Below are 16,628 nucleotides of genomic sequence, written 5' to 3' on the forward strand. Positions count from 1 at the left end.
TTATGTATAATACGAATATAATCTTCCGATACACATCCGGTCTCTAAGAGAAAACATTAATTACTATTATTTCTATGTACGTAATCTTTTACTATGTCTATACTGCTGGTGAAAAAATCATGCTCATCATCAGTAAAGAATTTTATCCTCGTATCAGTGCCCTCCAATGCTTCCAATGCAGTGACAACCCTTCTAATCCATTGAGCTCCTTTTTTGTCAACGTCTTCTAATTCATAATAGTTATGTGTATCATAAACATCCTGCAAATTATCAAAGACATTATAATCATGATTTGACGCAGTTGTAAAACCTTCAGCATTTGCTTTGGAGGTAAAAGACGTTGGCCTTCTAAGCGGTGTAGGAGGAGGGCTATCGTCGGAATCTTTTTGTATTGTAGTTAAATCCTTCCAAGACGATTCTTTTCCATTCGATGAAGTAGAATCCGTGGAATTTGAATGTGCAAGTTCAGTATCTGTATGCGATTTCTTTAGTTCATCACGAATCGGTAAAGGCGGCTTTCTACCTAACTTATTCCCCTGCAATGTGATCGGTTTATGCGGTATCATAGGAGGGAGTTTCTTTGAGCGGTCAGCCGCAAAATGCGGTGTGTCATCTGTCAAATCAATTAAATTTTCAATTTCATCATTGTTTGGTTTTGATGAGAGTTGTTTTGAAATAGCCTTTGGTTTTTTCTTGGAAGTAAGTCTAGTAAGTTCTTTCAAAATTTTCTTATCATCAATATCGGATAAGGAATCCTCAACACATCGTATATATATGGCTATAATACGAGAGGGATAGCTTCTAGCTAAATCAGCATATGCCTCTAAATCGTGTTCACCTGAATCACCAACACATATGAACTTTTTCTTTGGGAAATCCTCCGCAATTTTTGACAAAGCTCTCTTCTTCCTCGAAGACGATGGTTCCATTAATGAGGATATAAAACTTCCAGTATATTGTTTCAAATGTACCGATCCTAATGGTAGCTTTACTTCTTCAAAATATTTGTGTATACTAGAAAATAGCTGCCATGGAGAATTTGAAACGTAATGAAAAGAGATACACTTATGGTCATATAGTTGACTGTACCACTTAACTACTGGAGGAATACTCCACAGAGAAACATCATTTAGCAATAAGTTTCTCATTAATTCTCTCTTGTCACCAGTGACACCCGTTAATTTAATAGTATCATCGATATCACTAATCAATCCTAATCCTTCACTGGGGATAAGCATTATATCCTGGAAAGAGAAGATGCTTTCATCAGTAGCCGCTTTGACTTGAATTACCGATGGTTCATAATTCACTTCCACACAAGCTTCAAAATGCCCATAGCCATCAGTGATCACACTATTATGCTCTAATTCATTAAGATCCAATCTATCCTGAGATCCAATCAGAATCACTAGCTCCGCACTTGCAATAGATCTTGCAATAAAATTACTCAATCTCTCCTTTAATAGATCATCATTAAAGCTTGGAGTGCTACTTCGCACGGACGAGTTCGTAACAGAAGCTTGAAGTGGTTTATTTTCATTTTGCGAAATAGTATTAATAGACGAATCTTTAGAATTTATCGACTCCAAATCGGATGATGCATCATCACTAGGAGTAATTACATCAGGCTCAAGCTTGTCATTCTCCAATTCGTTAATTGCCTGTTTTGCTGTTGTAGGATTGGAGCTATAACGAGTAATTTGTTTGGCTAGTGATAGAATCAAACGGTTTTTTCTAGACATTACCCCAGGACACGAGAGCCAGCCTTTAACGTCGACATGATATTTACCATCTTCCGTTTTTCTAGTATACGCTGGAAACAAAGCGATAGTGGCATCTTTTGGAAGCCTAACATTACCGTTTTCATCATAGTAGTCACCACCCAAGGCTCTACTGGAGACCCCTGAGGCGATCAGTGAGATCTTAGGCATATAACTATCCCTCGTAGCCTTTGCAAGTCCTAATAATCTTTGTCTTCTCGATAAATTCGGTGACTGTGGCGTTGGCGTAGGAGGTTCAGTTTGTTCACGACTTGTGTCCGGTGGAGATCCATTTCGTTGCATTATCTTCGTACTGCGTTTGAATTTCCTGGAGTGATATCCTAATTGCAGCTGCTCAATATTTATTGGATGCTGTCTTTTCAACGCCTTGTATTCTTTGTAAATATCACCAAGAGCCGTTAATTTCGAATAAGATGGTCTCCTTTTAGCCAGACGTGGGAATAGCCGTCTAAGAAGAAACACTGAGGCCAGTTTAAGTAAACTACGTTTGCCCCTCAATGCAGTAATTTTGAGCTTTGAAATTTAGGAAATAAACAACACAGTGTATTGTTGATAAACGAATATGACTGAGTATAGTAACCACTAGCTAATTGGTTAAAATGAATTGATTTTCTATACCACCTATAGTATCAATACTTCTATTGCTTAGTTCCTATGTTGATGCTAACGGTATATACAGGATTACGACATTATTTACCAATTTTTTCCACCCCCCTGGGGAGTTGGAATTAATATCGATTTTTTCGAATAACTATCGAAAGGAGGGAGAGAATCTCCGTTTATGACTATGTGAATAGCTGTTGCTAAGTTACAAAGCAGTGAAAGTGGTTATTACTGGGTGCAAAATTTCGAGGTATTTCACGACATTTGTATATGATTTACGACATTTATCGAGGATTCTCCTACCATAACGATTGACTATGGGAGTTGAATGTGGAGCAAAAGTTGATTTGAAGAAAAAGGGTAGCCAAATCGATTATAATAAGTGGTTTGGATTACGCCAGGATAGCTAAAAATATTGAGTTTAATCTAAATAAAAGAATATGTCGCTTCAAGAGGTTTCTATTGGAAATGACTTGAAAGATTCATTTAAACCTACATCCAAATGGGTAAATAATGGGATCAATTGGATCAACGATATCGAAGAATTTTATCGTGAACGGGCAACTATTGAGAAGGAGTATGCATCGAAGTTGCTGGAACTATGCAAAAAGCATTTTGAGAAAAAGGCAAAGAATTCGACCCTGTTGTCTGTTGGGGACGAACCCCAGATCACGCCCGGATCCTTAGAAAGTGCGTCATTGGTACTTTGGAACGAGGTGTTAACTCAGACAGAAGCAATTGCCGAGGAGAAGGTTCTGTTCAGTAGGGAGATTAACACGAAACTCGGAGATAACTTTCTGCTGTTGAAGAATAAGACGGGCAGAATAGCGAAACAGATAGAATCGATAGACGAATATTTAGTATCAGAAAAAACCAAAACTGAGGATGAAGTAAATAAAGCCAAGAAACAATACGACTCCTTGTGTGAATCTACAGAGAGTGCAAGACAGAAAACAGAGAAATCTTCCAGTGAGAAACACCAGCAAAAGTTGCAAGAAAAGGAGGTTGCCATGAATATCGGAAAGAATGAATATTTGATCAAGATCAATATTGCCAATAGATTAAAGGATAAGTATTTCTATCAAGATGTTCCAGAATTGTTAGATTATTTCCAAGAACTTAATGAAACTCGTGTTGGCTTGTTGAATAAGTTATTAAAGAATGCCTCCATAATAGAAAGAAACTCCAATGATCGTATCAAGGAGAAATTACATATTATAGATTCCACAATCGATCAAAATAATCCAAAATTAGATGTGGCAATGTTTATCAAGCACAATGCATTTGATTGGAAAGAACCCCAGGACTTCTACTTTATTCCATGTGCTATTTGGCACGACGATGAAAGCTTGATAACCAAGGAACCAGAGCTTACAGAATTGAAAAGAAGATTGAATGTCTGTTCCAGCGATATTGCAAAGTATGAAGATCTGTGTATCGAAAGTAAACAAAGTTTAGAAGAATTGACAGCATCACGTAAAGCAGAGTTGACCAATTTGACTTTGAAGTTTGACACTAAATTCAACAATTCATTACTGCTTTTGCAAAGGTTTTTGAAGACTGATAGTGAAAGAATTAAGAATGAGGTGGAAATTGAGGTGATTCAAAATTTTGCTGGAGATAAGGATCTATCATACTTCGAAGTGAGAGAAAAGAAGAAGTCTAAATTTGGATTCTTGAGAGGCAAGAAACATAGCAGCAGCAGCAGCGGCGGTGCTGTTGCTAATGATAATAGCTCGGATATTCATTCGTTGCACACAGTGAAATCGGGCACTAGTCAAAAGTCACACGCAGGGCTTTTCAGTCTAAGAAGAAATAGAGGACAATCTAATGCATCATCGGCATCAACTGGGCCAAAAGGTAAAGCGTTGTACCAGTACGATGCAACAGGCGATGATGAAGCGTCAATTAGTCCTGGTGAACAATTTGATGTTGTGGATGAAGATGACGGATCGGGGTGGACAATGATTCGTACGAACCAAGGAAATGAGGGTCTTGTGCCTACCGCATACATAGAGGTTACGATGGGTGCACCATCAGCTCCTAGTGTCAACAGTGGTGGTAAGAAGAAAGGGCCATCTGTTGCCCCAAAACGTGGTGCGAAAAGAGTCCAATACGTAGAAGCATTATACGACTACCAAGCTGACGGTGATGATGAATTGACCATAACTGCTGGGGATAAGATTGCGTTAGTTCAAGCAGACACCGACGGCAGTGGGTGGACCGAAGGGGAGTTAAACGGGGTGACTGGCATGTTCCCAACTAGTTATGTTAAGGAAGCGTAAATATTATAATCCAAGCTCCTCAATTGCATATCACCAAGTGTAATACTATAACTTTAGCATGTAGTCTACATTATATCCATCGATCTTACATAGGCAATACAATAAGCAAAACATTAATACAACTTCAGAACGATTTTATATATATGTGAAGAATGATATATACCAAATATTAAGAAAAAAATTATATAAAAGGCATCTATCCCAACCTTTATTCTTTAAAATAAAATAATATTATAATAATTAAACACACATTTACATAATTCTCTCTCCCTTGCTAATAATTGGATCCATTTAGTAAACATCACTTGGGATTTCAAAAACAACTTGCTTACCAGTTAATTTTTGGTATAATTGTTGGAATGAGTCTAACTTGTAGTCGACAGCAGTGGAGTCCTTGGAGTCCAATAAGACCTTTTGGATCTTATTACCACCAACTAAGTATCTAACTCTCTTACCAACAATTTCGGTTGGGAAAACTAAGTCTTCTAAGATCTTGTCGTGGACAGCAGTCAAAGTTCTGGATCTTGGTCTCTTTTGTTGTTGTCTAGATCTTCTAGATGGCTTTGGTAAAATTCTTCTTTCAGCTAAGAAAACAACGTGACGGTCTGGGAACTTCTTTTCTAATTCTCTGGTTAATCTGGTTTGAACTCTTCTGTAAGCTGCTAAAGATGGACATGGAACGAAAACAGCTAAGGCCTTCTTACCACCGTTGACATCAATTTCCTTGATGCTCTTGAATTGTAATGGTCTCAATTCGGCCTTTAAGTCGGATTGACCTTCTAAGTCAACGAAAGCTTGAGCGACTTGTAACTCTAATTCACTTGGCTTTTCAGATAAGATTTTGCTAGCAGCAGACATGTTTTACTGATGGTATTTCTGGTGGATCCTAAACAAACCTTTAGTATTAACAAATTTTGTAACTTTCGATTCTTTTTTTTTTGTCTATACAATTTGCTCCAGACAGTTGGTGTAACCCAATCGAGCCTACTCACAGTGTATTGAGAAAATTTTCCAAATTTCGCACCGCTTGGTGAAAAATTACACAAAACAATATTATCGTGTCGAATGGTCAAATTTGGCGCGATGAGCACCAAAACGGACAGTATATCATGTGAAGGTTGTGACTGCTATTTGATTCGAGGTTGTCTGCAGTATGGCGGGGGTTAGCTGAACCAAGCCATAATTCCGGGGTTACATCCTACCACTCATTAGATCAATGCACCAAATTATTACTGAGAGATTATCTGCAGGAATATGAATTTCCATGATTCTCATCCCGCCAGTCGTAGCTAGTGTTCAGCCATAATATACTGGCCAGTATTTACGAGCCAGAAGGAGCCGTATATATGCTAAAAAGGATCATAAGCGCCAGATACATTCGAAACATGTCTAGTGGAGCATCATTGGTAGAAAAAGCTAAGAAAAGTGCCGCATACCAGGCGGTGGATGAGAATTTCCCGGAAGGAGCCAAGGTGGTTGGTGTGGGCTCAGGGTCGACGGTGATTTATGTTGCTGAAAGAATAAGTCAATTGAAGAACAAGGAGTCGTTTGTGTGCGTTCCTACGGGGTTCCAATCGAAGCAATTGATCATTGACGCCGGATTGAGATTGGGAACGATTGAACAGTACCCTGAGGTGGACATTGCGTTCGATGGTGCGGATGAGGTGGACACGGAGTTGAATTTGATCAAGGGGGGAGGTGCATGTCTTTTCCAGGAGAAGTTGGTGGCTGCTGCTGCTAGTAAGTTTGTGATTGTGGCCGATTTCCGTAAGAGATCACCCTCGAAGTTGGGTATACAGTGGAGAAAGGGAGTACCTATTGAGATTGTGCCATGTGCGTATGCGAAGGTGTCCAAGGACTTGGAAGCCATGGGTGCGAAGAAAGTTGAATTGAGACAGGGGGGTTCAGCCAAGGCAGGGCCAGTAGTGACCGATAACAATAACTTTTTGATTGATGCTGATTTCGGCGAGATAGAAGATCCTGCCAAATTGCACACCGACATCAAACAATTGGTCGGGGTGGTGGAAACCGGGTTGTTTGTGCAAATGGCCTACAAAACGTACTTTGGAGAGGAATCTGGGGAAGTCAAGTGCTGGTCAAAGTAATAACGTGTATGCAGAGAATGAGCTTGGGGCTACTGTAAATTTGTAGGTATATGCTGCGTGAAGCAACAAATTATATTATTACATGGTTATAAAACAATTTAATATACAAACTATACAGTCTATTACGCATATTGTAAGAATTGAAATGTTTGTGCCGGTTCAGGTGTCGTGCTTGGAGATCCAGTTTAATGTTTCGATCAAACCAGTACCATCTATGGCAACAGTAGGTATCACTGACCACGTATGCTGTCCTGGTAAGTTATGTAAATCAAACCTGTCGATTAATTCTTTGGGCTTGATGGCCCCAGGAACGTCCTGCTTATTTGCCAAAACTATAAGTAAACACCCGGATAACTCTTTATCGCTGATAACTCGCAACAATTCTGTCTTTGACTCCTCGAGTCTGGTGTGATCGGATGAGTCCACCACGTATATCAATGCATTCGTCCCGGTGAAATAATGCCTCCATAATGGTCTGATTCTCTCTTGTCCACCACAATCCCAAACTGCAAATGAGACATTCTTATGCTTCACGGTCTCAACGTTGAACCCGACCGTGGGAACCGTTGTCGATGCTTTTCCCAACTTCAACTTATACAATATCGTGGTTTTCCCAGCATTGTCAAGACCAAGCATCAATATTCTCATTTCACGGTTCTTGAAAAGCTTTGACTACTCTTTGTTAGTATTTATCTTCTCATGGACCATGCATTCTTCGATGGGCGTGTCCATTATTATCCAATTACATACCACTAATAATCCCATCTTCAAGTATATTTGTTTATATTTTATATTATGTCCAAAATGCAATAGACGTGTGAATTAGATATAATGTCGTTTTAATCACTCTTTCAAATTCCCAGCTACTCAATACAACTATGTCTTAACGTTATCCTTTAGAATGTCTTGAATCTATACTTTCTACCTGAAATAGAGCTATAATTTAGAATAAATGGTTGAATTTAGGCGTACTGTTACCTTTTATTTTTCATGAACGCGCTTACCTAAACTAATCGAGTAACTCGCTAAACTGGTCGATTAGCTTAAACGAGTATATCCATGGTGCAGCTGAGGTGATAATGCGCCGTAGCACATTGTATGGACGATGTGATATCGTGTATGTTTCTGTATAGATACTATAAGAATAGTGAAAGTTTAAATACGAGTTTTACTGAAACGGATTTATTAATCTATAGAATATACACTGTTATGGTTACAATCATTTTTTAGACTTCTTTGATTTTTTCTTCTCTAATTTTTTCATGGTTTGTACTCTGTCTATAACTCTTTCGAGCGATAATTTGACGTCACCCTTTGAGAAGTGCTCCAAGTTGTAGTAATTAGGGGCCAATTCAACAAGCCAGTCTGGTTTCACCGAAGTGACAGTTCTGATGTAGTTTTTGGACGTCAAGACGAATTCGTTGTAGATGACCCATTCACTTTCGGAAGCCAACACGGTGGTAGGGTGGATTAATGCATCCTGGTTGTCCTTGATGGTCAAGTAACCCTTATTTCCCGACTTCTTTTTTGCAACTTGCATGAAAAACCCGGCTGCGAGGGCCTTACGGACGTTGGTCCAGTAGCTTTTATCTTCGAAGTCGGTGGAAACAAGCTCCAAATCATATCTTTCCATAATTCTTTGCAATTGAGATCTGACACTTCTGGCAGACAACAAAGATCTGTACGATAAGAAGTTATCACGGCACCATTGATGCAAGCCCAAATTGTGAGCTTCGTCTGAGTTGAACGCTTCATAAACGTTCAAAAGGGTCAAATGGTCACCATCAGGATGAGCGAACGCTAACTTACATTCGTCTGCTCTTTTTCTGGCTGATGCAGGACGTACAAAGATGTTTGGCACAGACAATAATGCAACAATACTCAAGATTTCGTTGGAACATTTGAAGGCAGGTGATCCGATCAACATGACTGCAAGCATTGGATCTAATGGGAATTGTGAGGCCATTCTTCCCAATGCGGTTAAATCACCTTCATCTGAAAGACATTGTAAGTAATTCAATTCTTCTAAAGCTCTCATCATGGTTTCAGGTGCTGGAGGATCCATAAAATCGAAATGAACCAAATCGTCGATTCCTAATTTCTTTAATTCCAATACAGTGGATGCCAAACTACTTCTCAAGATTTCCGGGTGCGATTGTTCGATCAATTCCTTCTGGAACGCCTCTTCTGTGTATAATCTGAAACATTTACCAGGTCTAGTTCTACCAGCTCTACCAGCTCTTTGTTGCGCAGATGCTTTTGAAATTGGCGACACCAATAACGATTCAACTCTGATTCTTGGATTGTAAACCTTTTGCTTGGAAAAACCAGGGTCAACCACATAGACAATTCCGTCAATGGTCAACGAAGTTTCGGCAATGTTAGTAGAAATAATAATCTTTCTCCCTGGTCTTCCGCCAGGTCTAAAAGGTTCAGGAGCAGGGTCGAAAATCTTTTGCTGTTGGTGAGGTGGTAATGAACCATATAATGGGTAAACAGCACAAGGACCACAGCCTTGGTCTCTAATTAATTCGTCCGTCTCTAAGGAAATCTTTCTGCAGGCATCTTCAATTTCTTCTTCACCAGTAAGGAACAACAAGATGTCACCTTCATCCTCGGTAGCGTGGATTTGTAACACTGTTCTGATGGCAGCATCCATATAATCCCTTTGGAACTCAGGGGTATAATAGATCTCAACAGGAAATGTTCTACCTGGGACCGCTAATAACGGAGAGTTGTGGAAATAGTTTTGGAATTTTTCTGCATCCAAAGTAGCAGACATAATGATAATTTTCAAGTCTGGTCTTCTCACACTCACCTGCTTCAACAAACCCATTAAAATATCGGTGGCCAAAGTTCTTTCGTGCGCTTCATCCAATATTATACATGAGTACTTGGTCAAATCATGGTCATCCATGGCCTCTCTTAACAACATACCATCAGTCATATACTTCAATATGGTCTTGTTACTTGTCTTGTTCTCGAAACGAATACTGTAACCCACTTCTTCTCCCAATTCAACATCCATCTCATCGGCAACTCTCTTGGCCACAGACATGGCTGCAACCCTTCTAGGCTGCGTACATGCCACTTGTGTGCCCATCAAATGAGGCATATCATCGTAGAGTACAAACTGAGGAATCTGAGTCGTCTTACCAGAACCAGTTTCACCTACAAACACCATTATCTGTGTGCTTTGAAACATTTTCAAAAATTCCTCTCTCTGCGCATGCACCGGCAAATCCCTTCTCACTTTCAAGATATCAAAGTATTTGGAGCTAAGCTGCTTCCCGCTGAATGGGTTCTTTGGCCCATCCTCCAATTTTGAGGCCTGTAACGATGTTGTTGTATGTCTCGTAAGATTGGAAAATTCACCATCATCGTGGTGCACTAAAGGTGTGCGTTCCCTAGGATGTGGATGCAATCTCAACGATTCCTCTGCAGCCTCGGCCACTTCCTCCGCCTTCGAGTCTTCTACTTTCTGCTTCTTATATGATCTATCCTCACCCATATTGTGTGTCTGTAGTCGTATTCCTTTTTTTTTATTCAGTATTGACTTTATCAGTTGAGATGAGCTATGAATTTCAAAATTTAATTTGGGTGTATGGGTCAAATCATGTGGACACGCACGTTACCCGTCGAGGACGTTCTCTGATCTGCATCCTTGCATCAGTTCGTCTCTAAAATAAAAAAGGGTGTAAGATCAAAATGCTAAACACCTGCCGCACACACACCACTCATCAGAAAAAAGATAAGCAACCCACTGGGTGCCCAGTGGGTTTTCCAGTGGGTGCTCCCACGCTGGTGCTGAATCGCCCGTCCGTTTTGGGACATAGGCTTCTTGGTTCCTCTGTCTGCAGACACCAGCAATCAGCGAACTGTGGCCCTCTGCATAATTATCACACGTGATTCTCCACCTGACCGGTTCCCCTCGACCGTCAGTTACACCGTCAGTTACACCGTCAGTTACGCCGCCGGTCTAACCGCCGGTCTAACCGCCAAAAATCCTACGCGCCACAAGCCACCCACCACAAAACCCACCCACCAAGCAGTTCTCTCCCACCGGTTGCATCTGCCAGAACGTCGCGTCGGACCAAAGGTATAACGGAAACCCTAGTTTCGGCGTGTCGCGAGCGGTGCGTGCAATACACCTGCTGGTAGACTTCTAGCCGAATATCATATTCAAACTATGATAGAACATTTATCGGTGGAATGGATGCTCACCGAGGTAATAGGCTACATAGGCGAAATATTGTTCAGCAACTTTTCTAAGCATATCACAAACGATTGCTCACCACGATTCGTGCATCAATAGATCAGAGCTCTTGGTGTTGAAAAAGTTCCAGCACCGCAACCCCACGCACAGGAAGTAAAATTTGATAGAGGCGGGCTTACTATTTTTTTTAACTGCGAATTGGAGAAGCAGCTTTAAAAGAAAAGAGGTTGGCACGACGGATAATTTTTAAGGAAGTGTTCTTCTTGGATTTATTTTATAACAAACCTTAGATTCCAGAGGTTGTTAATATCTTCTCATATTAGCAACGTCCGGTTAATACGAAATACGAATTACCATCAACATTGTTGACGCCTGTCATTATTAGCATACACATCGATTAGACATTGAGATATTTTTTTCGAAGGAAATTTTTCATTCGTTATAATGTCCGTTAGCAAAAATATTTATGAACTCACGGCTATGGCCAACACAATGAAGAAGATAGCATGGGATAGTGTCTCTGTGGTGGAGAGAGATGCCACGAGGGTTTACGAATATTCATTTTTGAATAAGCAATTGAAGAAGTGCAGTGGTTCAAGCATGTGGAGCGATGCAATGGCTACGGCTGAAGCTGCGAGACATGGAATCAGAATGGGGGGAGCCGTCAACCAAAGAAGAATGTACTCGACAAATTCGTTTTCACACCCATCATTGACTCCGGAGCAAAACATGCCTAATGAAACCCAAAGAAAGGAGATTATAGGTGTTAAGAAGCCCGAGGAGTTCCAGATGTCACTGAGTGAGGTTCCAAGCACAAGATTGGCTAGAATCTTCCATTACGGGAGTTTGGCCGCCGGTATGGGTTTGGGAGCTGCTACTCAAGGTATCAAGCATTATGCATCAGGTAACAAAACAAGCATATCAATGAAGTCGCTTATTTTGTCTCCACAGAATATCGAGAGAATGGCGAAAAAGTTCTCTAAAATGAGAGGGGCGGCTTTGAAGATAGGACAAATGATGTCGTTTCAAGACCTGTCTATCTTGCCAGCAGAGATCCAGCAGATATTGCTCAGGGTACAAAACTCGGCCCATTACATGCCACCAGGACAATTAGAAAGAGTCATGGTGAACGACTTAGGTAATAACTGGAGAGAACGTTTATTCACATCTTTTGAGGATGTTCCAGTTGCTGCAGCTTCAATTGGCCAGGTCCACAATGCTGTCACCGAAGATTTGACTCCTGTTGTTGTTAAAGTACAATACCCAGGGGTTGTGGATAGTATCGATTCGGATTTGAATAACTTGTTAACCTTATTGACAGCATCTGCGATTTTACCAGCTGGTTTGTTCTTGGATAAGACCATTGCTAATGCCAGAGTTGAATTGAAGTGGGAATGTGACTATATTAGAGAAGCCCAAAACTTGATTAGATTTCGTGATATGATTAAAGACGACCCAGTATTTGAAGTTCCAAGAGTCTTCCATAACTTGTGCGGTGAACATGTTTTGACTATGGAAAGAATGAGAGGTCTTGAAATTACCAAGGGTAACTGGGATCAAAACACCAGGGATTGGATTGCCACGAATATTATGAGATTGTGTTTATTAGAAATCAAGCACTTCAAATTCATGCAAACCGATCCAAACTGGGCTAACTTCTTGTATAACGAATCCACCGGTAAGATTGAATTATTGGACTTTGGTGCTGCTCGTGAATTTGGCGACGAATTCATCGAAAACTACATTTTGATTTTGAAAGCTGCCATTAAAAAGGACCGTGATCAAATTGCTCACTACTCCAAGAAATTGGGCTATTTGACGGGATTAGAATCCCCTGCAATGACTGAAGCTCACGTCGACTCAATCTTGGTTTTAGGTGAAGCTTTCTCGCCAGTTGATAACAAGGGTAAGCCATTCAATTTCAAGGACCAGACTATTACCGACAGAGTTAGAGGAAATGTCGGAATCATGTTAAGTGAAAGATTAACCCCACCTCCTGAAGAAACCTACTCATTACACAGAAAATTGAGTGGTGTCTTCTTATTATGTGCTAGATTGGGAGCTACTGTTCCTTGCGAAGACTTGTTTAAAGAAATTATTGGCCACGATTAGATGAAGATAAATTCTTCGCTATTCGATTTTTTTCCGCTAAAAGTTTTAATGATTTTTGTTTTGTATTTTTAATGAGTAATGATATTTACTAATCCTTAATGATGTTAGTACAGTCTTAGTAACTGTATTTTTTTAAATAATGAATTATGTTTGTTTTATAGATTAATTTTATATTTTCGATTTTTTTATCTAAAGGTTGTAGGTATGATACGTTTTGTGATACATTTATGGTAACTGAAATAAGTTGTTATCAGAACCAAATAATATTTTCAACATCTATTAAAGAATTATAACCGCATGAAATCCAATGGAAACCGATGACAATATCCAAAGTGTGAATAATAAGGCACCACTGAGCAATAGACTGCTACGCCATACCAATACAACGGATGATATAAAGAATCTACTTTCATCTCCACCGGAAAGACCTAAAAAATTTAATAGACAGAGTTCTGTCATTTTGGCCAATACCGGGGAGAGGGTACATAGAACTATTTCATTGACAAATTCAAGCTATGAGAGCTTTGATGAGGATAACCTTACTGAACGTGATTCTTTATTGCCTCAATCTAATAGCAATACAAGCCAAAGGCTGATTAGTATATATTTAAATTGGAAATACTTGCGTCAAGTTTATCATAATGATATCTTCAGAAGTGTATTGAAGTGTTCTGTTGCTTACTTAATTGCATCCATGGGGGTGTACTACACTCCATTCAATGAATTCTTGGGACAAACTGATTCAAAACATCTTGTTGCAACTGTTGCTGTATATTTTCATCCATCGAGGTCGAAAGGGTCAATGTTTCAAACGTTGATATTTGTTGTGATATCATTGCTATTCAGTTTCAGTGTATCCTTTGCATGTAGATCCATAGCTGGATCTTTCTTTAAAAGTGGTGAAGATGAAATATCATATTCAGTTGATTTAATTGTTAGTTCGATTTCATTAGGGGTAATTGCATTCATGAAACAAAAGGTAAACAAGCAAACTTTTAATACAGCATGCTCTTTGGCATCTATTTCGGTGGTGGCTTGTATTGTTAAAGAGGGCAGTTTAAATGCGGCAGATATTCCGATTGAAAGACTTCGTTCAACAGCACATGTAGTCGTAACTGGTTGTGTTATTACAGTGGCTATGTGTTACTTACTTTGGCCCGTTAGTGCTGTAGATAAACTACGCAATAACCTCAATGATTCTTATAATATCATGTCTTCGCTTTTATCAATTATTCCTAATCGAATATTAAATGGTGATAAATTTACAAATCAAGATGCAGAATATTTTAATGCTTTGAAGATAAATATAGCACAATTAAACTCAAGCTTTGAAGAATCTAAATTTGAACTAAAATTCAAAGGAAGGGAGCAGGAATTGGCCATATTCGCTGAAATAGTTAATGTCACTATCTCTCTAACGAGAAATTTACAAGCATTAAGAAGTTCTACGGAAATGCTGTGGAAGTTATTGCATGAAGAAAACCTTGAACAAAATAATGAAAGCCATTCATCAACATCTAGTTTAAAAAGCTATGATAATGAATATATGAGATTATCGAGATCAACAGAATATTTAACCCATATCAATACACAAGGTGTTAGTGGTGACTCGTCTAATATAGACTACACAGCAATTAATTCGACTCAGTTGTTCGACTTATTTGTTTACTACTTGGCTCCATCTATGAAATCATTTATCTTTACTTTAAAAGGTGTATTAAGCGAAATACCTTTTGAAAATAAATCATCACCAAACACATTTGTTAACACTACGAATTATCAGAATTCATTGAAGTCTGCTTTGGAATTATTTCACGATAAACAGACGAAATCATTCGAAAAAATATATGCACAAGAAATCTTTAAGCCTCCATCGGACTTTTTTTCTAAAGCAGACCAGGAAGAAGTAACAGCATGCTGTGGAAACTTCTCATCGTTGCTAAAATTATTTGCAGAAGATTTGATAGAATTCTTACAACTAGCAGAAGATTACGAAAAATCAAGAAAGTCCTCAAGAACCTGGCATTGGTTAAAATTTTGGAGGCACCATCCCGAGATTAATGCCCTGGTAATTAACGAAAATGCAAATCTTGAACATTCTCTAAATGAAGCGCTAATCAATTTCCAAAACCACCTTGGGTCAGGTAATATCAGTCACGTATCTAGAAGCCCTAGAGCCATCGAAAGATGGTCTTTCAGCTTGTGGAAGGCGTTGAAAGTATTCCGTAGAATTGATGTTCAGTTTGGTATCAGAGTTGGGCTAGGTGCTTTTTTTCTTTCCATATTTGCGTATCACCCACTTACAAAGCATACTTTCAATCTTTGGAGAGGCGAATGGGCTTTGACAATTTATTGTATTATGATGAATAAATCATTAGGAGGAACCACGATGACCGTCAAGTGGAGGTTCATTGGTACGTTTCTAGGTGCAATTGCTGCTTATATTATTTGGATATTGACTGATGGTAATGTTTATGCGTTATCGATAACTGGCTTTCTCTTGTCAATTCCATGCTTTTACATTATTATTTATTGGAAGAAAAATAATGCATTTGGGAGATTCATCCTATTGACTTACAATTTGACTGCTTTATACTCCTATAGTATGACCCAAAAAGACGCGGAGGATGGAAATGAAGGTGGAGATGAACCTATTATTGGTGAAATTGCATTTCACAGATATGTGGCTGTTTCTGTTGGTATACTATGGGCGCTTACTATGGCATCGTGCTTCTTGCCCAACAGTGCAAGAGGAAGGTTGAAGAATGGATTGGCCATTTTATGGCTAAGAATGGGTGTTATATGGGATAGCGACCCGTTAGATTATGTTTATGATCTGTCTGCAAAAGGTTCCTGTCTTATTGGATTGAAGGACCAGAAGGGAATCAATGATTTATTAACAGAGTGTGAAACCCTCTTGAAGCAAGCCCCTATTGAATTTCGCTTGAAAGGTAGTTTCCCTCGGGTCACATACGAAAAGTTGTTGAAATCTACGTCCACAATTATAGACGCATTTCAGAATATGAATCATATGGTTAGGGTTGATCCCAAATTGAGTGAGAATGAGCAATATGTTTTGAAATATATTGCTGCAGAACGAAGTGAATTAGAAGATAGAATTTTCTTAATTTTCTACATGGTTGCCAGTGCCATGAAGCTAAATTTTCCATTACCAGTCAAACCCGCGTCTATGGAACATGCAAGAGATAGAATGTTATACAAATTAAGCGAAATACGATCATATAATGCCACTGAGTCTGAATTAGCACTAAAAAATGAAGACTATTTCTTACTATACTCCTATACCCTAGTCACTTCCTCTATCTCTGAAGAGTTGCATAAAATTGTTGAGATCATAAAAGAGCTTCTTGGCGAGTTGTCAGAAGACATGTTTCAATTTGTATAGATACTTTAATTTGCATTTTATATTAACAGTTATATTCCGTAAACTATGGAATTGTTGCGAAATTTCGTGAAAACTACAAATAAAACCCCAATTTGAATAATGACTTCAATATAAATTATA

At 39.0% G+C, this 16,628-nt stretch overlaps 8 protein-coding genes across 8 annotated transcripts; 4 read left to right on the plus strand and 4 right to left on the minus strand. All coding sequences in view use genetic code 12, as the record gives it.

The window, feature by feature from the left end:
- Nucleotides 1-56: 56 nt before the first annotated feature.
- DEHA2A09262g (DEHA2A09262p) lies at nucleotides 57-2,063 on the minus strand (the record flags this gene model as incomplete). The annotated part of the gene is made up of 1 exon (XM_456732.1): nucleotides 57-2,063. The coding sequence occupies one exon, from the start codon at nucleotides 2,061-2,063 to the stop codon at nucleotides 57-59; it is 2,007 nt and encodes a 668-aa protein (XP_456732.2).
- Nucleotides 2,064-2,824: 761 nt separating this feature from the next.
- On the plus strand, nucleotides 2,825-4,669 carry DEHA2A09284g (DEHA2A09284p; the record flags this gene model as incomplete). The annotated part of the gene is made up of 1 exon (XM_456733.1): nucleotides 2,825-4,669. The coding sequence occupies one exon, from the start codon at nucleotides 2,825-2,827 to the stop codon at nucleotides 4,667-4,669; it is 1,845 nt and encodes a 614-aa protein (XP_456733.2).
- A 291-nt stretch (nucleotides 4,670-4,960) lies between these two features.
- On the minus strand, nucleotides 4,961-5,527 carry DEHA2A09306g (40S ribosomal protein S7; the record flags this gene model as incomplete). Its single annotated transcript, XM_456734.1, has 1 exon — nucleotides 4,961-5,527. One exon carries the CDS (start codon nucleotides 5,525-5,527, stop codon nucleotides 4,961-4,963), a length of 567 nt encoding a protein of 188 aa, XP_456734.1.
- A 488-nt stretch (nucleotides 5,528-6,015) lies between these two features.
- Nucleotides 6,016-6,774, plus strand: DEHA2A09328g (DEHA2A09328p; the record flags this gene model as incomplete). The annotated part of the gene is made up of 1 exon (XM_456735.2): nucleotides 6,016-6,774. The coding sequence occupies one exon, from the start codon at nucleotides 6,016-6,018 to the stop codon at nucleotides 6,772-6,774; it is 759 nt and encodes a 252-aa protein (XP_456735.2).
- Nucleotides 6,775-6,933: 159 nt separating this feature from the next.
- On the minus strand, nucleotides 6,934-7,539 carry DEHA2A09350g (DEHA2A09350p; the record flags this gene model as incomplete). The annotated part of the gene is made up of 2 exons (XM_456736.1): nucleotides 6,934-7,446; nucleotides 7,525-7,539. The coding sequence occupies 2 exons, from the start codon at nucleotides 7,537-7,539 to the stop codon at nucleotides 6,934-6,936; spliced, it is 528 nt and encodes a 175-aa protein (XP_456736.1).
- Nucleotides 7,540-7,993: 454 nt separating this feature from the next.
- DEHA2A09372g (DEHA2A09372p) lies at nucleotides 7,994-10,285 on the minus strand (the record flags this gene model as incomplete). The annotated part of the gene is made up of 1 exon (XM_456737.1): nucleotides 7,994-10,285. The coding sequence occupies one exon, from the start codon at nucleotides 10,283-10,285 to the stop codon at nucleotides 7,994-7,996; it is 2,292 nt and encodes a 763-aa protein (XP_456737.1).
- A 1,149-nt stretch (nucleotides 10,286-11,434) lies between these two features.
- DEHA2A09394g (DEHA2A09394p) lies at nucleotides 11,435-13,102 on the plus strand (the record flags this gene model as incomplete). The annotated part of the gene is made up of 1 exon (XM_456738.1): nucleotides 11,435-13,102. One exon carries the CDS (start codon nucleotides 11,435-11,437, stop codon nucleotides 13,100-13,102), a length of 1,668 nt encoding a protein of 555 aa, XP_456738.2.
- A 307-nt stretch (nucleotides 13,103-13,409) lies between these two features.
- Nucleotides 13,410-16,508, plus strand: DEHA2A09416g (DEHA2A09416p; the record flags this gene model as incomplete). Its single annotated transcript, XM_002769971.1, has 1 exon — nucleotides 13,410-16,508. One exon carries the CDS (start codon nucleotides 13,410-13,412, stop codon nucleotides 16,506-16,508), a length of 3,099 nt encoding a protein of 1,032 aa, XP_002770017.1.
- Nucleotides 16,509-16,628: the final 120 nt, after the last annotated feature.

Source organism: Debaryomyces hansenii (assembly GCF_000006445.2).
Source record: "Debaryomyces hansenii CBS767 chromosome A complete sequence".
Taxonomy (NCBI): Eukaryota; Fungi; Ascomycota; class Pichiomycetes; order Serinales; family Debaryomycetaceae; genus Debaryomyces; species Debaryomyces hansenii.